This window comes from Engystomops pustulosus, chromosome 7 (assembly GCF_040894005.1).
Source record: "Engystomops pustulosus chromosome 7, aEngPut4.maternal, whole genome shotgun sequence".
Taxonomy (NCBI): domain Eukaryota; kingdom Metazoa; phylum Chordata; class Amphibia; order Anura; family Leptodactylidae; genus Engystomops; species Engystomops pustulosus.
Genome location: NC_092417.1, coordinates 94,091,058 through 94,112,418, shown reverse-complemented (window position 1 = coordinate 94,112,418; position 21,361 = coordinate 94,091,058). Strand labels below are relative to the sequence as shown.

The 21,361-nt window shown below is 41.5% G+C and overlaps 1 protein-coding gene across 3 annotated transcripts in view; it reads left to right on the top strand.

Annotated features, from left to right (window-relative positions):
- Nucleotides 1-21,361, top strand: part of LOC140070595 (DNA topoisomerase I, mitochondrial-like) — a 166,364-nt gene that overhangs the window by 25,301 nt on the left and 119,702 nt on the right. For all 3 annotated transcript variants that reach the window (XM_072117264.1, XM_072117265.1, XM_072117263.1), the window contains exons 2-5: nucleotides 9,398-9,638; nucleotides 11,129-11,172; nucleotides 16,715-16,825; nucleotides 19,760-19,832. In XM_072117264.1, the coding sequence (XP_071973365.1) occupies nucleotides 9,402-9,638; nucleotides 11,129-11,172; nucleotides 16,715-16,825; nucleotides 19,760-19,832 (465 nt within the window). In that variant the 5' untranslated portion in view covers nucleotides 9,398-9,401. The remainder of the gene's footprint in view (nucleotides 1-9,397; nucleotides 9,639-11,128; nucleotides 11,173-16,714; nucleotides 16,826-19,759; nucleotides 19,833-21,361) is intronic.

Below are 21,361 nucleotides of genomic sequence, written 5' to 3'. Positions count from 1 at the left end.
CCCCACCCAGGACCACGGCCTCTGACCCCTGCAGTAGATGGACGCCCACGTCCCCGCCCTCGTCCTCTACCCCTAGCCCTCGGGTTAAACATTTTGAAAATGAAAGTTATATAACTTAAATTTTTTTTTTAACGTTTTTTTGTGTTTTTTAGTTTTTAAAACCAAACAATGCTATCCTATTGCTATGGCTATTTTCTAGCCAAGTATGAAAGCACACTGCTATGCCAGATGAGATGACGCTGAGTTATGAAAAAATAAACGTAAAATAAAAAGGAAATGGCAGACTGTGCCTAATTGAAATCAAACCCCTAATAAATTTTCCCACTTTGGTGTTTGAGGTGGATATGTGTGTCACTAAGAGCTAAACACAACGGTAGCAAGTCCCCCTGCAAATTCCTCACAATATGGTACTAGCTGCACTACTAGTGCCAGCAAGCCCAGCCACAAGCAAACAAAAAAAAAAAAAAGTATAACGTTATTGTAGCCCTAAGAAGGGCTGTTGGGTTCTTGTTGAATCACTCCTGCCTAACACTATTCTAATAGAACACCCTAACGCTTTCACTGACCAGCAGCAGCTCTCTCCCTAGCGGCATCCAGACACAGAATGATCCGAGCAGCGCGGGCAGCGGCTAGTCTATCCCAGGGTCACCTGATCTGGCCAGCCAACCACTGCTATCGACGTGTAAGGGTACCACGTCATGCTGGGTAGAGTGCAGAGTCTCCTGGCTTGTGATTGGCTCTGTTTCCCGCCGCCAAAAAGCAAAACGGCGGGAGCTGCCATTTTCTCGAGCGGTCGAAGTATTCGTCCGAGCAACGAGCAGTTTCGAGTACGCTAATGCTCGAACGAGCATCAAGCTCGGACGAGTATGTTCGCTCATCTCTAGTCCTCACCCATTATGATCCACACCTGCTTTTGGCTTCAGAAACTGCATCTGAAAAACTGAATCTGTGGCTGCACCCTGGGGGCACGTCACACAATGCGTCACGTTTTTTTATGCGTTTTTGACGCATTCCAAAGGCTTCAGCCTTGATCACATGCTAAGGTTACACGGCATTTCCACTGCAATTGTTAAAAGACAATGTAACTTCAGAATATGATCAAGGCTGAAGCCTTTGGATTGTGTCAAAAAGCGCAACGCATCGTGTGAACGCGCCCTTAGTGTTCCTTGCAATCTTTGATCATAGTGCAACTACATTCTATAGCGCTATTGATTGTGGGTCCTTATTAATTTCACACCTGAACATCCTGAACATTTCCTGAACTGTCCTCTGATGTCCCTAATTGGGAAAGTCGGCACAGAAGCCGAAGAAGAGGTTTCAAAGGTTAAATACTTTGTGGAAACCACATTAAAAAATTCACAACATTTTGGGTGGATTCTGTTGAATTATTAAATAGGTTGTCTGCTCTCTTGCCCTTCATGTGACCTAAATGGTGTCAAAATGTTGAGCACTAAATTATCATACAGTCCATTATCAGCTTTGTGCAGTTCTGTGTTGTACTGTTAAAATGCATGGGATGTGTCTTTCTGGATTAAAGGGATTGTATGCTGAAGAAATATACACTGTGCCTTTTACTAAACTTTCTTTTAAAATTCTGGAATTCCTTGATTTTGTAGCCTGGAATGGTTGAGTACATAATTCTACAGACTGGGCATTTCATCCATGTCTGCTCAGAAGAGAAAATCTACTAACCTTTGTGACCAAATATAGATTTAATGAGAAAAATAGATTTTCTGGGCGCTTTCAGGATATTACCTGTAATCAAGCTGCAGGAACTATGTTCCTATGATGATTGCTTTAAAGTTATACCATTTTTATAATGCTATTTGCAGTATAGTGGGTCGGTCTGGGGTCATTGCTTTGAAAGGTTTGTGATTGGTGTGAGAAAGAAAAATCACATATTTATATCAAAGGTTCATTCTCTAGTTTCTCTATGGAAAAAGTAACTTTTTAACTCAGAATTGCAATAGTGAGAGAAGTCTTCAGGTCTGAAACAGGTCTTTGTCCCAGTTAGATTAGTAAAATTATTAACCCTTCAGGCTGTGTTCACCTGCTACATTTGAATTGCGATTAGAAATGGATTTCAAGTGCAGCAGGGGGGGAATAGCTTCTCTCCGTCCTAGATGCTTCAGACCTAAAACATCCAACACACCTGAGCTCAGGGGAAGATCCTCCCTGCTCAGCTTGCATTGTGTTTCTTAACTCAATTCATAACATATAATAAACCACCATAAATAGTCAAAAATGCCCAGATCCGGACAATTCTATTTGAAAGGTAGCTTTTAATTTCTCTTTTATTAACGTATAATGGTAAAAAAAAGTGGGTATTAAAAATACAAGGTTGTAGAGTTTGACTGATTAAAAACATGGAAGTATAATTCGCCACTCAAGCAAAGTATAGGTCACTATGGTTATTAATAGTTAGTTATGGATATTTAAAGTTCTCTGTGACCCAATGTTTCAGGGAGGTAAACTCAGGGGCTGATAACTTTTCATAGTGCCCTATAGTTTATCAGCTCTTTCTATGTGGATATATCACAAATCATAAACACTGCTGGACCTCAAGAACTATGCATGAGACTTTAAATAAATATCATTGTGGCTATTCCACTGTTTAAAAACACAATCCGCCCCCTGACATGTTTTGCCAGACACTTGGCTAATGTCAGCCTGATTATTGACAGGATGATGAAATAATGGCTCAAATAAATTCTAAACACAGAAGTAGCTCTGTATCGGGAAGCTGCCTTTCAGCATTTGGACCGTTATAACACAATGATGAAATAACAAATTGTATGACAAACAACAAAAGATGTACTAGGAGGGCGTAATCTGCATCCTCCTATCAGGACTAAGTGTAAAGAGATGGAAAAATCTATATCTTGGCCCCATTTAAGTCGATTGTTTGGTTAAAATGTTACAATAATATAATCTCCAGTATATGTTGCCTTCACTATGTATTGTACAGACAGTCCCCTGGTTACCAACAAGATATGTTGTGTAGGTTTGTTCTTCAAGCAGATTCTTGACATAACTGTTTGGACTAGAACATGCAGAAGCCGCTTTTGTCTCTTTGTGAAACCTTATTGAAGCTGAAACCTGTAATTTCAAAACACAACAAGTGGCACAGGGATGGTCTAACACAAAAAAGTGGTATAAAATTTGAGTACATAGTATAATAAACTTTTTCTTAGGCTCTGGGTGAACAAGGGTGGTTAAAGCATGACCAACAAAGCTGACGGGTCGAGCTACACAACTCCAGGTGTTTGATGCCTTCAGCCACTGAATTATGGCAGCTTGGAGTAGCAAACTTCAGGTTCTTTAAACTTTATATCATCTCTACAATATCTTACAATGCTTTTACAGTTTTAATAAACCTCATACATTTTGAATTCAAAATGGAATTTAAGTAAATGGGACACCATGCAACCCCATAGTTCACACAACTTAAGACAATTGAGACTAAATAAAAAGGGTTCCAATGTGATTAGAATTGCAGACAATTTTTTGGTAAATCCACAGTCTAATCATTGTTCTCCTATATCATTGTTCTCCTATAACTGTGCCAGTTTTGGGTGATATAAATATCTCTGCAATTTCAATACACATCCAATCTAGTATATATAATGAATAACAAATTATTTTGGTTCTATGTTAATTAACTTTTATTAGGGTTCATAAAGTGTTTTTGTCTGCCATAGTAGGCACTGCTCTTGGGGGTGGTTATAAGATAGACTGTTTGCCATTACTATTTGACTGTTACTTGTCAGCTCTACTACTCAGTAATTCAGGGGAAAGGCCCGAGCAAGGAGTGATTTTAAACAAAACAAAATAAGAACATGACTACTTTGTTACAAAAACCAGCACCGCTCTAGTACACAGATCATAAGAGGGACACACTTTAACCTTTGGGTGGCATGTTTTGGACATCACTAAATAATGGTGTAGTGGGTGTAAAATATTCATTGAGTGGCATTGAAGAATTACTCCTTAAAAAGCAAATCCATGTTAGAAAGTAATTACTGCAGCGGAGCACATCAATGGTTATGCCATATAATTAGTGATTAAAGGACCCTTTAAAATTTGTTTTTGACCAATCCGGAATTTTAAAAATCTGTTCCTGAAGCTCCACACAAATCCTCGCCAGTGACTCCATTTTGGGGAGGTTTATTGCTCCCAATGACATTTGCGCTATTGCTGGCTCACACAGCCACAAAGATATAAATGCTTTCCCGACTTTGTCAGCGGGATTTAAAGAGTTAACGCCCATGATTAGAGCTACCACCAAGAGCCGACTTTAACAGCACAGAGGGGTTTGAGCCAAACCCAAACTTCTAAGGAAGTGCAGTAAGTCTAGGGGACCCAAATCTGCAAGGTTTAGGTCTGTTTAACACAACTTGGAATATATTCCAAACAGGAGGTGTAGAGAATTATTGTGAATAATAAATGCAGGTTAAGTTTTACTGTTAAATTCTTTATTAACATTAATGTAAATGAGATTTTTCCTAATTGATTGTAGACAGTACAGGTGTTTTTTTTTTTTCTTTCTTGTGGAAATTGGTGTGAAAATCCACAGGTGTGTGTTGTGGAATATCCACAAATCATGCAATATACATAATAGAAATCTATCTTTAAATATGCACAAACTGGAACATGTACAGGTGGCCTATGGCTATCTAGCGTTACAGAAATCCACTGCAAATCCATAGCAGAAATTTGAACGACTGTAGATTTTAAAGTCATGTCAGTAACTTAAAAAAATATAAATACATGTGCTATCTATTGTCTATTGATGGAACCTGTCAACACATTTTGACCCTAAAGCCCTATTAACTGACACCTTTCTTTAAGCTAAAAATAGTTTCCCTCAGATCCGCATAAAATCATTTTTATAACTTTGCCATGCATATTGCCAAATCTAGAGCATGTCAAATGGGGTGTGGCGTCCTCAGGCTAAATACAGCAGCTCCTCCCCATGACTTCTCAGCATTCAGAAATTACTGTCATGTGACCAGGGTGACATCATCTAAGGTCCTTTAGCCTACTAACACTACTACTGTACTCTATGCATATATCTGATCACTTGAAATCACATCATGTCTGCATGAACTTCTACTCTTTCTCTTTCCCATCCTCCATGGAGGCATGCTGTGATTTCACTTCATCAGGTATTTGCATGTGGTACAGATTGCTAATGTTGGAAAGCTAAAAGGCCTTAGATGATATCACCCTGGTTACATGACATGCTGAGAAGGCATGGGGAGGAGCATGGGGATTCAGCAGAAGAAGGCCACTCCCCCTCTGACTAGATCGATCATTCTGGATGTGCCTATAGGCAAGGCAAGGTATTAAGATTATTTTATGGTAACCTGCCACTGGCCGGTGTTTGTGTGTTAAAAAAAAGTGGTGACAGGTTGCTTTAAATATAGAAAATAAATTTCCTTTTAGCATCCTCTAAAAACATTGGGACCTTCTAATAACTTCCAATGTATTTTGAAGGATTCATATTCACCATTAGTTTTATAGATTGTTGATTCTATACCCACTTATTTCATGGTTTTATTGATGTGCATGAGCTCTTATCCAGGAGAATAGAAAGCAAGCAATCCTGCTAAAATGATTAGATTATAATGCTCCTGCATGGGTTTAGTCATTGTGCATCAATATTAAGTACAGTAGCTGTTCAGCATGCTGACAGTGATAGTTATGTAGCTCATTGGAAAGGGGGAAGAATAGCAGCTAGCAACAACAGAACGCCATGTTTTCCAGATAATGCAAATGGATTCTACAGTTCTTGGAATTAACATTTGGAACCTGCATCTTTCAGATATTCAGATCTTCTACATTGTATTTATGGGGTTATCAAGTGCTTTGAACAAAAAACACACCAAGTGGAGCAAACAAACATTAAATGTGTTGGCCTCCTAGATGCACACAGGTTTACAATGGCAGAGATCATGGTCTCTAAGTGAGAAATAGTTCAGAGCGGTTATCCCCACCAAAGTGGTCCCCTGCTATAAATGAAGCTGGTATTTATGTTGTATCCTGTGTATATGCCATAAATGTATTTTCTGGGAAAACCCCTGGTAACACTTGTTATTTGAATAGATGTGTGATCCCCTCTAAATGTACTTTAGTTGAATGTTCTAAAGGGGATATATAATTTAAAGTGATGGGTTTTAAACTTGTCAATCATCCTTATCATGGATGATAAGTTGTGGGAATGAAGAGGCCCTGGTGTAAGTAGCTTTCATATGTACAGAATGAGTGAAATGTCCCAGGATATGCTTTTATTTCAGAAATTGTAGGCAACATTACATATGATGGTTACATGGATCAAGGGAAAGTTGTTTTTTTTGTTTTTTTTGCACAATATCAGAGGAGACCAGAATTGTCTCAAGTCACTTGCCGCAATCAGGTATTTCATATCAGTTATTGAAACTTTTCGTGTTAATGTTTTAACCACAATGGCTGTGAAAAAAATTTTATTCAATATGTTGTCCATGGTACAGAACATAGAGTTGAAGGCTCTGGATCCAATTTTTATGAATGTGCATGAGAATATATGGGGAATCTCTGTTGATTGGCTTTGAACCACAAGATATTGGACATCTGATTGTGGAAATACATTTCTGAAAGTATTCTAATATGAGGCAAACAAGTGACCAAATGCAGCTAAAAGGGATGGACGTGTCGGCACATGATATCTGTTCTAAATTTAAGTATGATGTGGTACCTTAGCAAGAGTGTATCATGATACAAAGATGGTGACCTGCAGATGGAACACTGCCCACTGTAGGTGTAGTGGTTGTAAACTCGTATTTGGGACCCTTATATGTGCCATATTTGTTGTTAACAAAAAACTCTGCATCTAAAAATCCGAAATAGAAAGAAATTTCAAATATCAACTTTTTCATGGTTGATTATATCCTAAGCATCTGCTTGGCACATGCTTATTATGAAGAATAGTACTAGAAGCTTGTACATGGTATCTTTGTATTCATCTCTAATTCATCGCTCCTTTGAAAAGATTATTCTGTGAAGTCTGAAGAAATGGAAAAGATCTGATTCAGGCGGATTGCAATTAAATGCAGTACAGTTTGCCTAATGAGTTAATAATTGAGGCCAATAGAAAATCTGTTATGTACAAATAAAATGATAAAATTGCATAACCACACTTTAGAGAACTTTCTATTCATCATGAAGAGTGTCAGTGATAAGCTATTTCATACACAAGTTCCATCTAAAAATCAAAAATGTCAAGAATCGCTGAGCTTTGATCTAAGAAATGCCATAGGGACACAATCTGGGAACAAAGCCACAATCAGGAGACAAAAATAATAAAAGAACGAGTATAATGAGAATATGACAGAGGAGCTGCGTCCAGATAGGAAGCCTTGAAAAGTCTGACAATTTAATTAAAGTGCTTATAAGAATGGGACAATTATGTAAATTATTTTTTATGGCTTCAGTTTGCAAAACAAGCTTTGTAATCACTCTGGAAAGTACTTGAGTCTTAAAAGTGGAACACAATCCAGCACTCAAAGACTATTGCCTGTACTAAATTTCATTAATATTCTACAACTTTTCAGTTTTCATTGTATTGATACTAAATTGGGTTGCAAAAAGTGGCATAATCTACTACGTCATTAAACTGATATGCCACGGAAAAGGAATGCTAGCAGCAGACCTCCTAGCATTTAGGTCACATGATCTGCTGGAAGCCGTGCAATAAAAAAGGGAAGCACAGGCGCCATCGCCTTAAGCCTAGTAAACTTTAGAATTGTAATAAGTTTATTCCAAATAAAATAAAATTGGCATAAAACATTTTGGACTCGGTCAGTTAGGCAGTGGGGCCATAGCTCCTACTCACACTAAATGTATTTGTGGACTTGCACCTAGGAACACTAGAACGGTGTCCAACAGTTGCAATTAGATAGTGGCAGACAGCTTGACCAAGGTCCATTGCAGTGAATACCGGGGGAATAGGAGAGTCGTCAAGGGTTGTGTGCTTCTTACATCACAACCATTACCACTTAGCACTATGGGGGGAAATCTCTTTTTCGTGCTAGAGCTAAAGTATCACAAAATCATGGATTTTTCTAGTGACATGCTGTCTGAGTTGGGCCATGCGTAGTTTTCACACACATGGCTCAAAAAGTTGGCCATCACTTTTTTAGAGGCTTTTATGACTAGTTAAAAGGGGCATAGCTGCATTTCATTTGTGTGTGGTCGATGTCTTGCCACCATATATTAAATTCTTTTCTGCTGTAAAACTAAACCAACCAACAGAAGGTACAAGGTTGGACTACAAAGTTTTAAACTGTAACAGATTTTCTATCCAGCATTGGGTGCATTGGGGGAGATTTTTCAAAGTGTCTGAGAGCAGAACTGTTCTTCTTGCCAATGGAAACCAATCCTAGCTCAGCTTTCTTTTTAGAAACTGCTGAAGGGAAATAAAAGCTGAGGTCTGGTTACTATGGGCAACTAGAGTGCTGCTTAAAGACATCTGATAAGTCTCCCCCATTGAACTCTACACTAACTTTCAGACCGTTTAAGTTTATCTCCTCTATTTAAATGTCTGTATTGTAGATTTCACACCTTTACCTGGTAGTTTAGCTGGATTTACAGCTCTCCAAATACAGGCAGTCCCGTCTTAAGAAAACCTGACTTGCAGATCCTTTTGGCCCTTGTTACAAACTGACTTCTCTGCCCATTGTGTCCTCTGATGAAGTTCTCCGAATGCTGGGAATTTACTGAACTTTTGCAATGATCTACATTAGTGTGATCAAAGGTGTCTGCTTTATTGATAATCCTTGTAATTTGTGTGGAGTTCCTTACAAAATATCAGTTCTGACTTCAAATTCAATATAGGAACAAACCTAAAGGGGAGATTTATCAGAAGCGTATAAGAGCAGATCTGTTCTAGTCGCCCATATTAACCAATTAGATCTCCGCTTTTAATATAAAAACATCTGTGGGAAAATGAACGCTGAGCTCTGATTGGTTGCCATGAGCAACCAGACCAGTTTCGTTCTGACACTTTTGTTAAATCTCCCCCACAGAACATATGTTGTATGTAACCGGATGACTGCCTGTAGTTTCCTGGAATAAACTGCCTGCCAACCATAGCCTTTAATATTAGATTGTCAGTCAGCTTATCCATAGCTGAATGACAATTTTTTTTTTTTTTTTTTGTAGCTCAATTGTAAATCAAGAAAATTAAGTTCAAGGAAGTAGCGTTGGACTTTGGCAGAGCTGCATCCATTTTTCTTTTTTTTTTCTTTTTCCTCTTCACTTTTTAAAGATAAAGTTCAGCTAAGAATATATTTTGCTATTACATTCAGCATTATATAAAAGTATGTCATATTGAATCCTTTTACCATTATGTTCCCAGAACAATGACTCAAGACATGGAAACTGAGGATCTGGAGTGCTTTAAGGAAGTCTCTAAGAAAACCAAAGATGTTAAGAAAAAGAAACCTGCTCTTGAGTCAGAGGGGAAAGCGGCCAAAGGGAAAGAGAATAAAAAGGAGAGAATGGGAAAGAAACAAAAGGAGAGGGATGAGAACAGCGAAACAAAGCCAGAAATGGAAAGCAAGGAAAAGGCTAAGAAAGGAAAGGAGAAAAAGAATAAGGTCAGTGAACATCTTGAGCTCTTTCTTTAAGCATACTTCTTTAGTAAATAACACTATTTCTGGGCATTTTGTAACTTGCATTCAGAATCTTGCCACCTGCAGTCTGTGATGTAATTTTCAGTTCTTCCTGAACTGGTGAGTGAAGACCTAACAGCTTTGACTGGCGACTTTTTCCCTGCTGCCTTGGATGGGGGACACAAGGTATTTAGAGTGGGTTCAACTGATCAAAAAAATGGGGCTGCATAATACAGAGAACAGGATCCCAATCTCACTAATGGGTGGAGCAGCAGGCCGATCCACTCTGCTCCTCCATTCTATTTTTGTGGAAGAGCCTGAGTTAGTCGACATGTTCGACTTGCTGCTCTGTTAGTGAGAATGGGATATCCATTCTCTTGATTGCAGGAATCTGTTTGTGGGGGGCCCAGCAGTCAGACCCTCACTGATCTCCTTGCACTATCCTGTAGTATAAGATCTGTGCAGAAAATATGTTAATAATACACATTAAATGCAGCTTTCCTTAGTTTAAAAAATGGTTCCAACACTTTAGAATGGACAATCTATTTGGGAGTTGCAAGGGTTGTTCAGACAATAGGGTGCAGCCCTTGTTGATCGTATGTCCTTTTCTTCTGGCTACCAAAGGCCAGAGCAGGACCTTTGCCTTTAGAAGACTGCATTGTTGGCAGCCAAGGATTGGGGAATTTTCCCACTAAACCAGCCAACATTCGGTCCTCCAGCCATTCATCACTAAGCGATATACCATTTTGATGATCTGTGATAAGGGTCATTGCTTTTTTTGTACACTAAGGATGAGAAGCATGACAGAAGTACTATGCATTTGACAGGGTGAGGTGCATCAATCCTTAATAAAGCCTACATTGATTGTTACTCAATATTTTCTAGCTATGTTTAGGAAATATTTAAGAAATGTATATATTTAAAATCAACCAGTAGTGAGGGTTTAGCTCTAAATACCACCACTGACCTGTAAACCAAGTTGGTGGCAGGATCACAGTGATGTCCCTTTATATAGAGGGCAGTAAGTTTCATGCAGGAAAAGTTTTGAATGTGTATTCAGTAACCTTTATACGGAGTCCCTGGGGTGAAAAAGAGTTGTGATGGGTTGTCCTTTCATGGCTTTAATGATGTCTTGTAGGACTACTAAAACTTCTGCCTTGAGCAGCTGCCATACAGTAGTTGACATCCGTGAAGCCATTTGAGGACATCTTCTCATGACTATTTTCCTTCCCCTTGACTCCTTACAGGTCAGTTAGAGCATTCTCTTACTGCACAATGGTGAATCTCCCAGAATGCAGAAAGAGATTGTTGTGAATTTGTCACCACACTTTGTGGGCCCAAGTCTACAGGCCAGGTTAGCTTAAACAAAATGCTTCTTCAGAAAGTGCATCATCAATAAAACATTGATTGTCATTACAAGTTGCTCCTACTGAGGTCTGGGCATTTCATTAGAAAGTCTTTGTTTCTGTTTCCAGACAAAGAAGCAATCTGAATCCCAAAAAGCAGATGATGAATCAAGGTACAGTAATCTCACGTTGTATTTTTAGAGGTTGCTTCTCACCAGTGCTGTACCTAAGGACCAGTTCTCATCTGTTTAGTTTTTTGTTAACTGGTTATGGAACGGGCACTTTCCTGTTTTTTTTTCATGTCCATTTTTCACTCCCCACCTTCAAAAATCTATAACTTTTTTTATTTTTACATGTAAAGAGCTGAGTGATGGCTTGTTTTCTGCGTAACAAATTGCACTTCATAGTGATGGTATTAAATATTCCATGCCATGTACTCGGAAGCGGGAAAAAAATTCCAAATGCAGTGAAAATGGTGAAAAAACGCATTTGCGCTATTTTCTTGTGGGCTTCGATATTAAGTCTTTCACTGAGCACCCCAAATGACATGTCTACTTTATTCTTTGGGTTGGTACGATTAAGGGTATACCAAATTTGTATAGGTTTTATAATGTTTTCATACATTTACAAAAATTAAAACCTCCTGTACAAAAATAATTTTTTTTATTTTTGCCATCTTCTGGTGCTAATAACTTTTTTTATACTTTGGTGTATGGAGCTGTGGGTGGTGTCATTTTTTGCGACATTTGATAATATTTTCAATGATATCATTTTTAGGACTGTACGACCTTTTGATCACTTTTTATAGATTTTTTTTTTTTTAATATTTTTCAAAATGGCAAAAAAGTGCCATTTTCGAGTGCTATTTTCCGTTACGGAGTTAAACGCATTGAAAAACTGTTGATATATTTTGATTGGGCATTTTCGGACGCATCGATACCTAATGTGTTTATGATTTTTACTGTTTATTTATATTTATGTCAGTTCTAGGGAAAGGGGGGTGATTTGAATTTTTAGGTTTTTTTATTATAATTTTTTTTTTTTTAACTTTTTTTTATTTTTTTTTCTTTTTACTATTTTTCAGACTCCCTAGAGTACTTTAACCCTAGGTTGTCTGTTCGATCCTATCATATACTGCCATACTACAGTATGGCAGTATATGGGGATTTTCCTCCTCATTCATTACAATGTGCCATCAGCACATTGTAATGAAGGGGTTAAAACGAAATAGCCTCAGGTCTTCGGAAGACCTGAGGCTACCATGAAGATGGATCGCCGCTCCCCGATGACATCACGGGGAGCAACGATCCTAGGCAATATGGCGGCGCCCATGCGCCGCTATCTTTTTTAGGCTGCCGGCAGCCATCGCTGTGATAACACCCGTGATCGGTGCTAGCACCGATCGCGGGTGTTACCGGTAAGTCTTTGCTGCAATATGCAGCAAAGACTTACCGGCTATGGAGAGGGCTCAGCCTGTGAGCCCTCTCCATGCAGCGGGACACGACCGCTGCTCTGAATACACGGCGGGCGGTCGCGAACCAGTTAATTTACAGCCGTTATTGTCACTCAAAGCCAGGTGAAGCAACGACAGATAAGTCCCTATAATGGAAAGACCTGCACCTGTTCTGTGTGTTACGATCACTTCTGGTTTGGTTCATAATAACTGATTCAAATAACGAAATAGAGATGTGACTTGTGCATTACTACCACATCCACTTAATATTACTTTACTATGCCTGTATTCTGGTGCCGATTTTCAATTTTCCTTTCCATACTGGAATGTGTACATGGCAAAAAGTTTAATTGGAAACCTCCAGTTTTTGAGTATAAAGTCACTAAAGTAAGCCATCTAATAGTTGATTTTCATATGTAATAGAGAAGTGTCTAACTTCATGTAAGATGCAAGTATGTGCTTCTGTTCTAGTCAGGGCCGGATTAAGGTTGGTGGGGGCCCCTGGGCGCAAAATCTGGTGGAGGCCCCATTGAATGCAGCGTGCATAAACGTCCGCCTGCTTCCTTTCCACTATCCCAGCAGTAACACAGCTACATACAGCCGCCTCGCCCCCACTAACACAGCTAAATACAGCTGCCTCACCCCGAGTAACACAGCTACATACAGCTGCCTCACCCCCAGTAACACAGCTACATACAGCCGCCTCACCCCCAGTAACACAGCTACATACAGCCGCCTCACCCCCAGTAACACAGCTACATACAGCCGCCTCACCCCCAGTAACACAGCTACATACAGCCGCCTCACCCCCAGTAACACAGCTACATACAGCCGCCTCACCCCCAGTAACACAGCTACATACAGCCGCCTCACCCCCAGTAACACAGCTACATACAGCCGCCTCACCCCCAGTAACACAGCTACTTACAGCCGCCCTGCCCCCAGTAACACCGCTACATACAGCCGCCTCGCCCCCAATAACACCGCTACATACAGCCGCCTCGCCCCCAATAACACCGCTACATACAACTGCCTCATCCCCAGTAACACAGCTACATACATGCATCTCCCCCAGCAACACAGCTACATACAGCCACCTCGCCCCCAGTAACATAGCTACATACAGCCGCCTCCTCCCCAGTAACACAGCTACATACATGCATCTCCCCCAGTAACACAGCTACATACAGCCGCCTGGCCCCCAGTAACACAGCTACAAACAGCCGCCTTATCCCCAGTAACACAGCTACATACAGCCACCTCGCCCCCAGTAACATAGCTACATACAGCCGCCTCCTCCCCAGTAACACAGCTACATACATGCATCTCCCCCAGTAACACAGCTACATACAGCCGCCTCGCCCCCAGTAACACCGCTACACACAACCGCCTTATCCCCAGTAACACAGCTACATACATGCATCTCCCCCAGTAACACAGCTACATACAGCCGCCTGGCCCCCAGTAACACAGCTACAAACAGCCGCCTTATCCCCAGTAACACAGCTACATACAGCCACCTCGCCCCCAGTAACATAGCTACATACAGCCGCCTCCTCCCCAGTAACACAGCTACATACATGCATCTCCCCCAGTAACACAGCTACATACAGCCGCCTCGCCCCCAGTAACACAGCTACAAACAGCCGCCTTATCCCCAGTAACACAGCTACAAACAGCCGCCTCATCCCCAGTAACACCGCTACATACAGCCGCCTCATCCCCAGTAACACCGCTACACACAACCGCCTCATCCCCAGTAACACAGCTACATACAGCCGCCTCCCCCCAGTAACATAGCTACATACAGCCCCCTCACCCCCAGTAACACTTCTACATAAAGCCACCTCATCCCCAGTAACACAGCTACATACAGCCGCCTCATCCCCAGTAACACTTCTACATACAGCCGCCTCACCCCCAGTAACACTTCTACATACAGCAGCCTCGCCCCCAGTAACACAGCTACATACAGCCGCCTCATCCCCAGTAACACAGCTACATACAGCCGCCTCATCCCCAGTAACACAGCTACATACAGCCGCCTCGCTCCCAGTAACAGAGCTACATACAGCCGGCTCGCCCCCAGTAACAGAGCTACATACAGCCTCCTCGCCCCCAGTAACACAGCTACATACAGCCGCCTCGCCCCCAGTAACACAGCTACATACAGCCGCCTCGCTCCCAGTAACACAGCTACATACAGCCGCACGGGAGTGCACGGCAGTGCACGGGAAGAGGAGGAGGAGGTGAGCGCAGCTCACCCCCGCCCCTCTCCATAGGAAGTTATGGCGCACGGCGCCGTACTACGGATAAAGATAGGACAGGTCCTATCTTTTTCCCGGGTACGGAGCGGTACGGTGCCGCACGTGTGCTGCACCGTACCGCTCCCGTAGGGCGCCGTGCGCCCATTGCCGTCTATGGAGGACCTATATCGGCCGTATATGCGTCCTCCATATGGTAGTGTGAATGTAGCCATACACAGAGTACAGAGATACACAAACTCATAAAGTATATACACACATACAGTATATATACATCACACATACGGCATACACATTATATACAATAAATGTATATATATTTACACATACAGTATACACTGACCATATATACACATACATGCAGTATAAAAATACCATATACACACATGCTGCATATACATACAGAATATACACACATACAGCAAATACAGACACATTCAGTATATACAGCATTTTCACACACATACGGGAAATACACACACAAATTCATTATACAGAGCATATACATACATACCACATACAGCGCATATAAACATAAATCATATATACATATATATATTTAAATGTGCACATATATAGGCTTATACAAACATATGCATGTATAAATACAGTATATACATATATAGACAGTAGATGCATATATACACAGTATACACAGATATAGACAGTAGATGCATATATACACATATACACAGTATATACAGTAGATGCATATATATACATATACACAGTATATACAGATATAGACAGCAGATGCATATATACACACATATACACAGTATATACACACAGTATATATACTGTATATGCATATATACATATATACACATATACACAGTATATACACTGTATATGCATATATACATCATATATACACAGTATATACACTGTATATGCATATATACACACAGATAAATACATATGTAATGTATACTTACCCTTTTAGGGTGACCAGTCGTCGTGGGTATTCGGTGGGGTGCTTGTTCGGCGTGCGGGTCAGTTGGCTGCTGGTTCGGAGGGGGGGGGTGTACGGACGGGGGGTGGGTCGGAGGACCGCTGCTTGTTCCATGGGGGGGGGGGACAGGATGGCTGCTGGTTCGGGAAGGGGGGGGCGCGGCAACGGAGGACGGCGGCTGGTTCCGTCGAGGGGGGTGGGGAGTGGGATGAGCGCAGGACGGCTGTTCGCGCGCGCGTGGGGGGGGGGCGGGGTTGGCTGGGAGCGGAGCGGAGCGGGCGGGGAGCGGAGGAGGGCTGCTTGTTCGGGCGGGCGGGGAGCGGAGGAAGGCTGCTCATTTCAGCGGGCGGGCGGGGAGCGGAGGAAGGCTGCTCATTCCAGCGGGTGGGGGGGGCGTGGCCGACGTGAGCAGAGGACAGCTGTTTGTTCGGGCGGGTGCTGGGAGCGGAGGACAGCTGCTTGTCCGGGGGAGGGGGGGCTTGCGGAGGACGGCTGCTTGCTCGGGTAGGGGAGGAGGGAGCGCGAGCAGGATTGCGAGCGGGCGGGAAGGTCTGGCCATGCAGCAGGATGGGTGTGCAGGTAGGCGGGAACATGTGCCGGGCGGCAGGACGCCTCGGCCATGAAGCTGAAGGGTGGGCGGAGAGGCTGTAACTTGTGCCGGGGGCGGACGGGCAGGCCGGCCATGCAGGGGGATATGCGGGGAGGCGGTCAGCGGTGCCGGCGTCTGGCGGACGGCTCAGGGAGGTGGCGGCTGAGGAGTCAAGGCCCGGAGGGGGCGCGATCTGGTGGGGGCCCCCTGGGGGGGCAAGATGGTGGGGGCCCCGGGGCTCTAGCCCCGGGAGCCCCGCCTATAATCCGGCCCTGGTTCTAGTCCTCTATGGATCTTAAAAGCAACTATGTCAAGATGCTTATTGCTTCATTTGAGGAAACTTATCCCCAAATTCGACTGCATTTTTCCTTTTGGAGGAACCCTAATGGCTCTGGTTTTGAACTGTTCACCTCATTACCACATATTTTCAATATTTGCCTTATCTTGATTATAGTTCCATCACTGTGAAAATAGAGCCTGAAGATGAAGACTTTGTTTCTGTAAAGATTAAGCAAGGGAAAAAGAGAGCGCGTCAGGAAGAGGCTAACATAGACCCATCCGTTAAGTAAGTTTCATCTTTGTTTCCATTTAAACCAATGCAAACTGTTAAGTTAAAGTGTAACTGTAAAGCTATAGTGATTTTACCAAATTATTGTATATGATTTCCCCTTTGAAAACAAGCAGAACGATGCTTACTATTTGCTGCTTGCCTTTTTCTTTCCAAAATTCTGGCATTTTCTCTTCTGAAAGTGTTTGACAAAAATCTTTCTCAATAGAGGTGAAGTGGGCGGAGACTAATTTCCATCAGTTTATGCCCTCAGCTTGCCCACAGATCCCATGATGCCTTGTGTTCTCACTGAGTAATTCAGCGGTAAATCCATTTAGTTTCCCACAAGTAAATTCACTGAACACTGCACAGTAAACGCACATGGACGAGCAGGGAACATGTAATAGGTGGTATAAATCGTTAGTACATGAAGTCTATGCCTGTGCTGTGTGAGCACTAGGGGTTAGTAACTTATCTGCACAGAGCTAATACTACCGACAACAAGGTGGGGAAAGTGAGTAGCAGTTCAACTGTAGAATCAGATTGGGATGGAGATACTGATAGGGAACAGAGAGATCGTATACCTCACTATTCTGTGCAGGAGATATCTGCATTTGCTGTTCTGTACACATCTAGCTCTGCTATATACAATGTCACATGACCTCCTCTCACAGAGACTCTTTAAGGACCATTTATGTCCATCAAAAGCACAATGAACATAACAAAACTTACAACAAGCTTTTGTAATATACCTGATAAAAAAAAATGCCTTTTTTACACTTCCTAATCAGTTTTACTGAGATAAATGCATTTAAGTAGTATTTTAATATATAAATAATAATAAAATGGGGTCAACAGCCCTGGTCAGATCTTCCAGGCTTTTAGAGCAGTGAGCACAGCTCCCCTGATCCTTTTTCACCAAAGTCATTCGAGTATGTTTCAGACACCACCAACTTCCTCATGCTCCAGCCATAGCTACAAGCTCAAGCAAGTTCAGCCAGTCATCTTCCTCCGCCATGCCATGTAGAGCTAGCAACTCAGACCAATACTTTTCTGGTTTGTGTTGCTTTGTGTAGGAGTCTCAATCCTATTCACAATTCGTACATAACATAATACATACCAGTGGTCTTGTCACTGCCTTATGACCCATCTCCTAAATATCAACAATTATCTAGCTTGAGAAAAAGTCATGTATATATGGTTTCAGCCAACAAGATGGAATCCCTGTGACTGTATGCCACCTGACTTCAGACTTCCATAACAGAGAAATGGAGCTAACTTTCCTTTACTTGGGCAAAGATTGATTGCACTGCCCTAGGATGGTATCTATGACAAAACAGCTAGCAATCACATGAGTCACAAAATACATCAGAGTTTTATTAATGTTCAAAGACAGACAAAAAAACTAACATGCATTTAAAAAGATCTAAAAAATATAATATACAAAAATTGTATATAAGCGGGGACCCAGGTATGTCAGAGGGAAGGCTGGACAGAAGGTGGGAGGCTCTCATCTACTTGTCTACTACTCCTTACCTTTATGGTCATCTATTGGGCTAGAATTAGGGCACTTGCACTTTTATGATACTTGTTTACTGATTATATATCTGGTGTTTATTATTGGGACGAGAGTGATTAGTAGCTTACTTTTGTGAGTACTCCTATAAGTCTGTTACCTAAGACTATCTATGTCATCTGCTTTGATGTGACTTTTTACCTCCCTCAATGTAGACCCGAACAATAGTCTGGTAGTACAAAACCATTATCTATTGTCTGGATTGTCTGGTATGCGGTTGACCCATACCTGTTTTTAAATGTATGTTAGTTTTTTGTCTGTCTTTGAACATTAATAAAATTCTGATGTATTTTGTGACTCATGTGATTGCTAGCTGTTTTGTGCATTTCTTTTGTTTTGTCATGTATTGAATTTAATTGCACTAGACTGCTTTGGTTACATTTGGCAGTGCTAACCAGTTTTTTTTTGCGTTAGGATGGTATCTAAATATCTTGGAGGTCTTCTAGTGTTCTGGAAAACCCTGTGTGGGCAAATGGATGGGTTCCAAACAAGTAGTTACCTTTCTCTGGTTCCCAGTTCCCAAATCACACTGGTACTCCTGATCTTCTGGATTCATTGGACCTTCTACAGTCGCCGAGTGTCCACTGTAGACTACATGATATCTCAAATGACATAGGGACTGACACTCCATGGTGCCAAGGTTTTCTGTGAAGTTCTTTATTTCAGGAAGTGTTGCCAGTGCAAAGAGTGGAAGTACTAATGGAGCAAAATTTTGCAAATTTTTTTTTTTTTTTTACCAACGCCCTTGTCTCCATGGAGTTTGCTGTAAGACCTTCTCTAGACTGCCAATCTGCCAATAGGCAGAATTCTGATGGTAAAATTATTTATCTGTAATTAAGAGGGTTTTTTTTTTATATTAAGAACCTTTAGCAAACCACTGTGATCATCTATATACATTGGTAAAACAATACGCCACAGTACTATATGCTGTATGAATATGGCCGAGCTCCTGGGAAAACTTGGGTTAATTTATTTTATCTCTGAAAGTTTTATCTGTTGGGTAATTGTTGTGATTGATTGCAATAACATGATATAAACACACTGTATTACCAGTGTAATAGCAGAAATGTAATATTGTGAGATTGAAAAAGAATGGAAACAAGTGTCACTGTACAATATACTGCAAATCAATTCTAATTTAACTTGGAAGTTCTGTTTTGGAGAAATTCTGTCATCAAGCAGTGGAAAATGGTTGAGTTCAATTGAACATCACACTTTGATTGCAAATCACCCGATACATTCATCTCTTTAATTTAACAATATTACCGTGCAGGTATTAATCCATTCCATACGCTCTGTTAAAACTATATTGAACATGAGAAAATATTACAAATTGCTGGCACAACAAAAGAACACTTATTAAATTTTCTCTTCAGGTCCAAGAAGAAAAAAATAAAGATTGAAGGAGATGAAGAGCAGCCGGCAGAGAAAAGCAAACAAGACGGAAAGGTAGGTCTGTGCTTATTGCTGTAGTACAATATATTCAGTTTTAATAGAATTTGACTTGAAAGGGCAACCTTTATCTAGAACTTTACATGGTCTCCAGTTTTGCACTTTTCTAAAGCTTCTCCAGGCAGTAAGTACTGTTATTGTACCGTTGAGAAGTCAACGAACATTTAAAGATATCTACCATCAGGAATCTACCAGTTTTTTTTGCGTTAGGATGGTATCTAAATATCTTGGTGGTCTTCTAGTGTTCTGGAAAACCCCGTGTGGGCAATGAAGATCTCCCCCTTAGTGCAGCATCTGCACAACCTTTTTTTTATCTCAATCTTTTATTCAGCCATAAGTGAAATAATGTTTTTTTAATTTATGCAAATTACTTGAAGAGGCTATTGGGGGCGTGAAGTAGCCTTAGAAAGCTCCAGGGGCAAAGGCTACTCCATGCCCTCAGTCCCCCCTGCATACTTGCTTGTTGCTCCTCTTTGCTGAGTGTCTATGGTAGCAGGTAGGTCTCTGCACAAGCACAGTAGCACAGGTTTGGCTGCCGAAGACGCACCTAATGCTGAAGACATGCCTGCAACTGAGAGCTACTGTGCGAGTGCAGAGCTACCCTGATGCTCTTGTGTCACTGAAAATCAAAGCTACTGCGCATTCACAGAAGCTCTCCAGTAACAGGCATGTCTCCAGCAGCAGGTGCATCTCCAACTGTGAAACTTGCTTGCGCAGAGCTTGCCTGCTGCCGGAGATGCGCAGTGAAGAGGAGAGACGAGTAGCCTTTGCCCACGGAGCTGTCTGAGGCTACTCCACACCCCCAATAGCCTCTGCAAGTAATTTAGATAAAGAACAATTAAACATTACTTCACTAAGCGGCGAATAAAAGATTGAGATAAAAATGGTGTGTAGATGCTGCACCAAGGTGTTGGAAAGAATTGTTTTCTGGAGCAATGTCTCACACCGCACCATTTTATTCTTGCATGATATTCGTTTGTTCTGGAAGATACAGAAGATGATATTCACTTGTACTGGATTGAACTGTATCCTGGTCGTATGTGAAAGATATTGAAGATCGCATTCTCCAGCAGAGGTTATGGGTGGAGGAACCCCAGCAATGTGATATGACAATTAGAGATGGGCGAATTGATTCGAACAAGGTGGAATTCGATATGAATTTCATGCAAAATTTGATTTGTTACGAATCCGAGCTTCACGCTGATTCGTGGGAACAAAGGTGTTTTTTTTCCACGCTTTTTTTAGCTAAATGGCCACAGACACAATGTGTTACATGGGACAGAGAACTCTGGGAACGAGAAAGGAACACCCTCGATGACATCTGCAGACCTGTAAGCCAATCAGCCACCAGCCGGCTTATGTGATGACACAGCATTTAGGGGGATCTGTATACCCCAAATAGCAGTTCTTTTTTGTTACTGAAGCCACTAGGAAGAAATGTGTGTTATATCCGCACAGTTGCTTTAGTGATTTCTGCTCCTCTCCCAGGGTGTCCGTTGTCGGGTATCTGGATAACGTAAATTCCC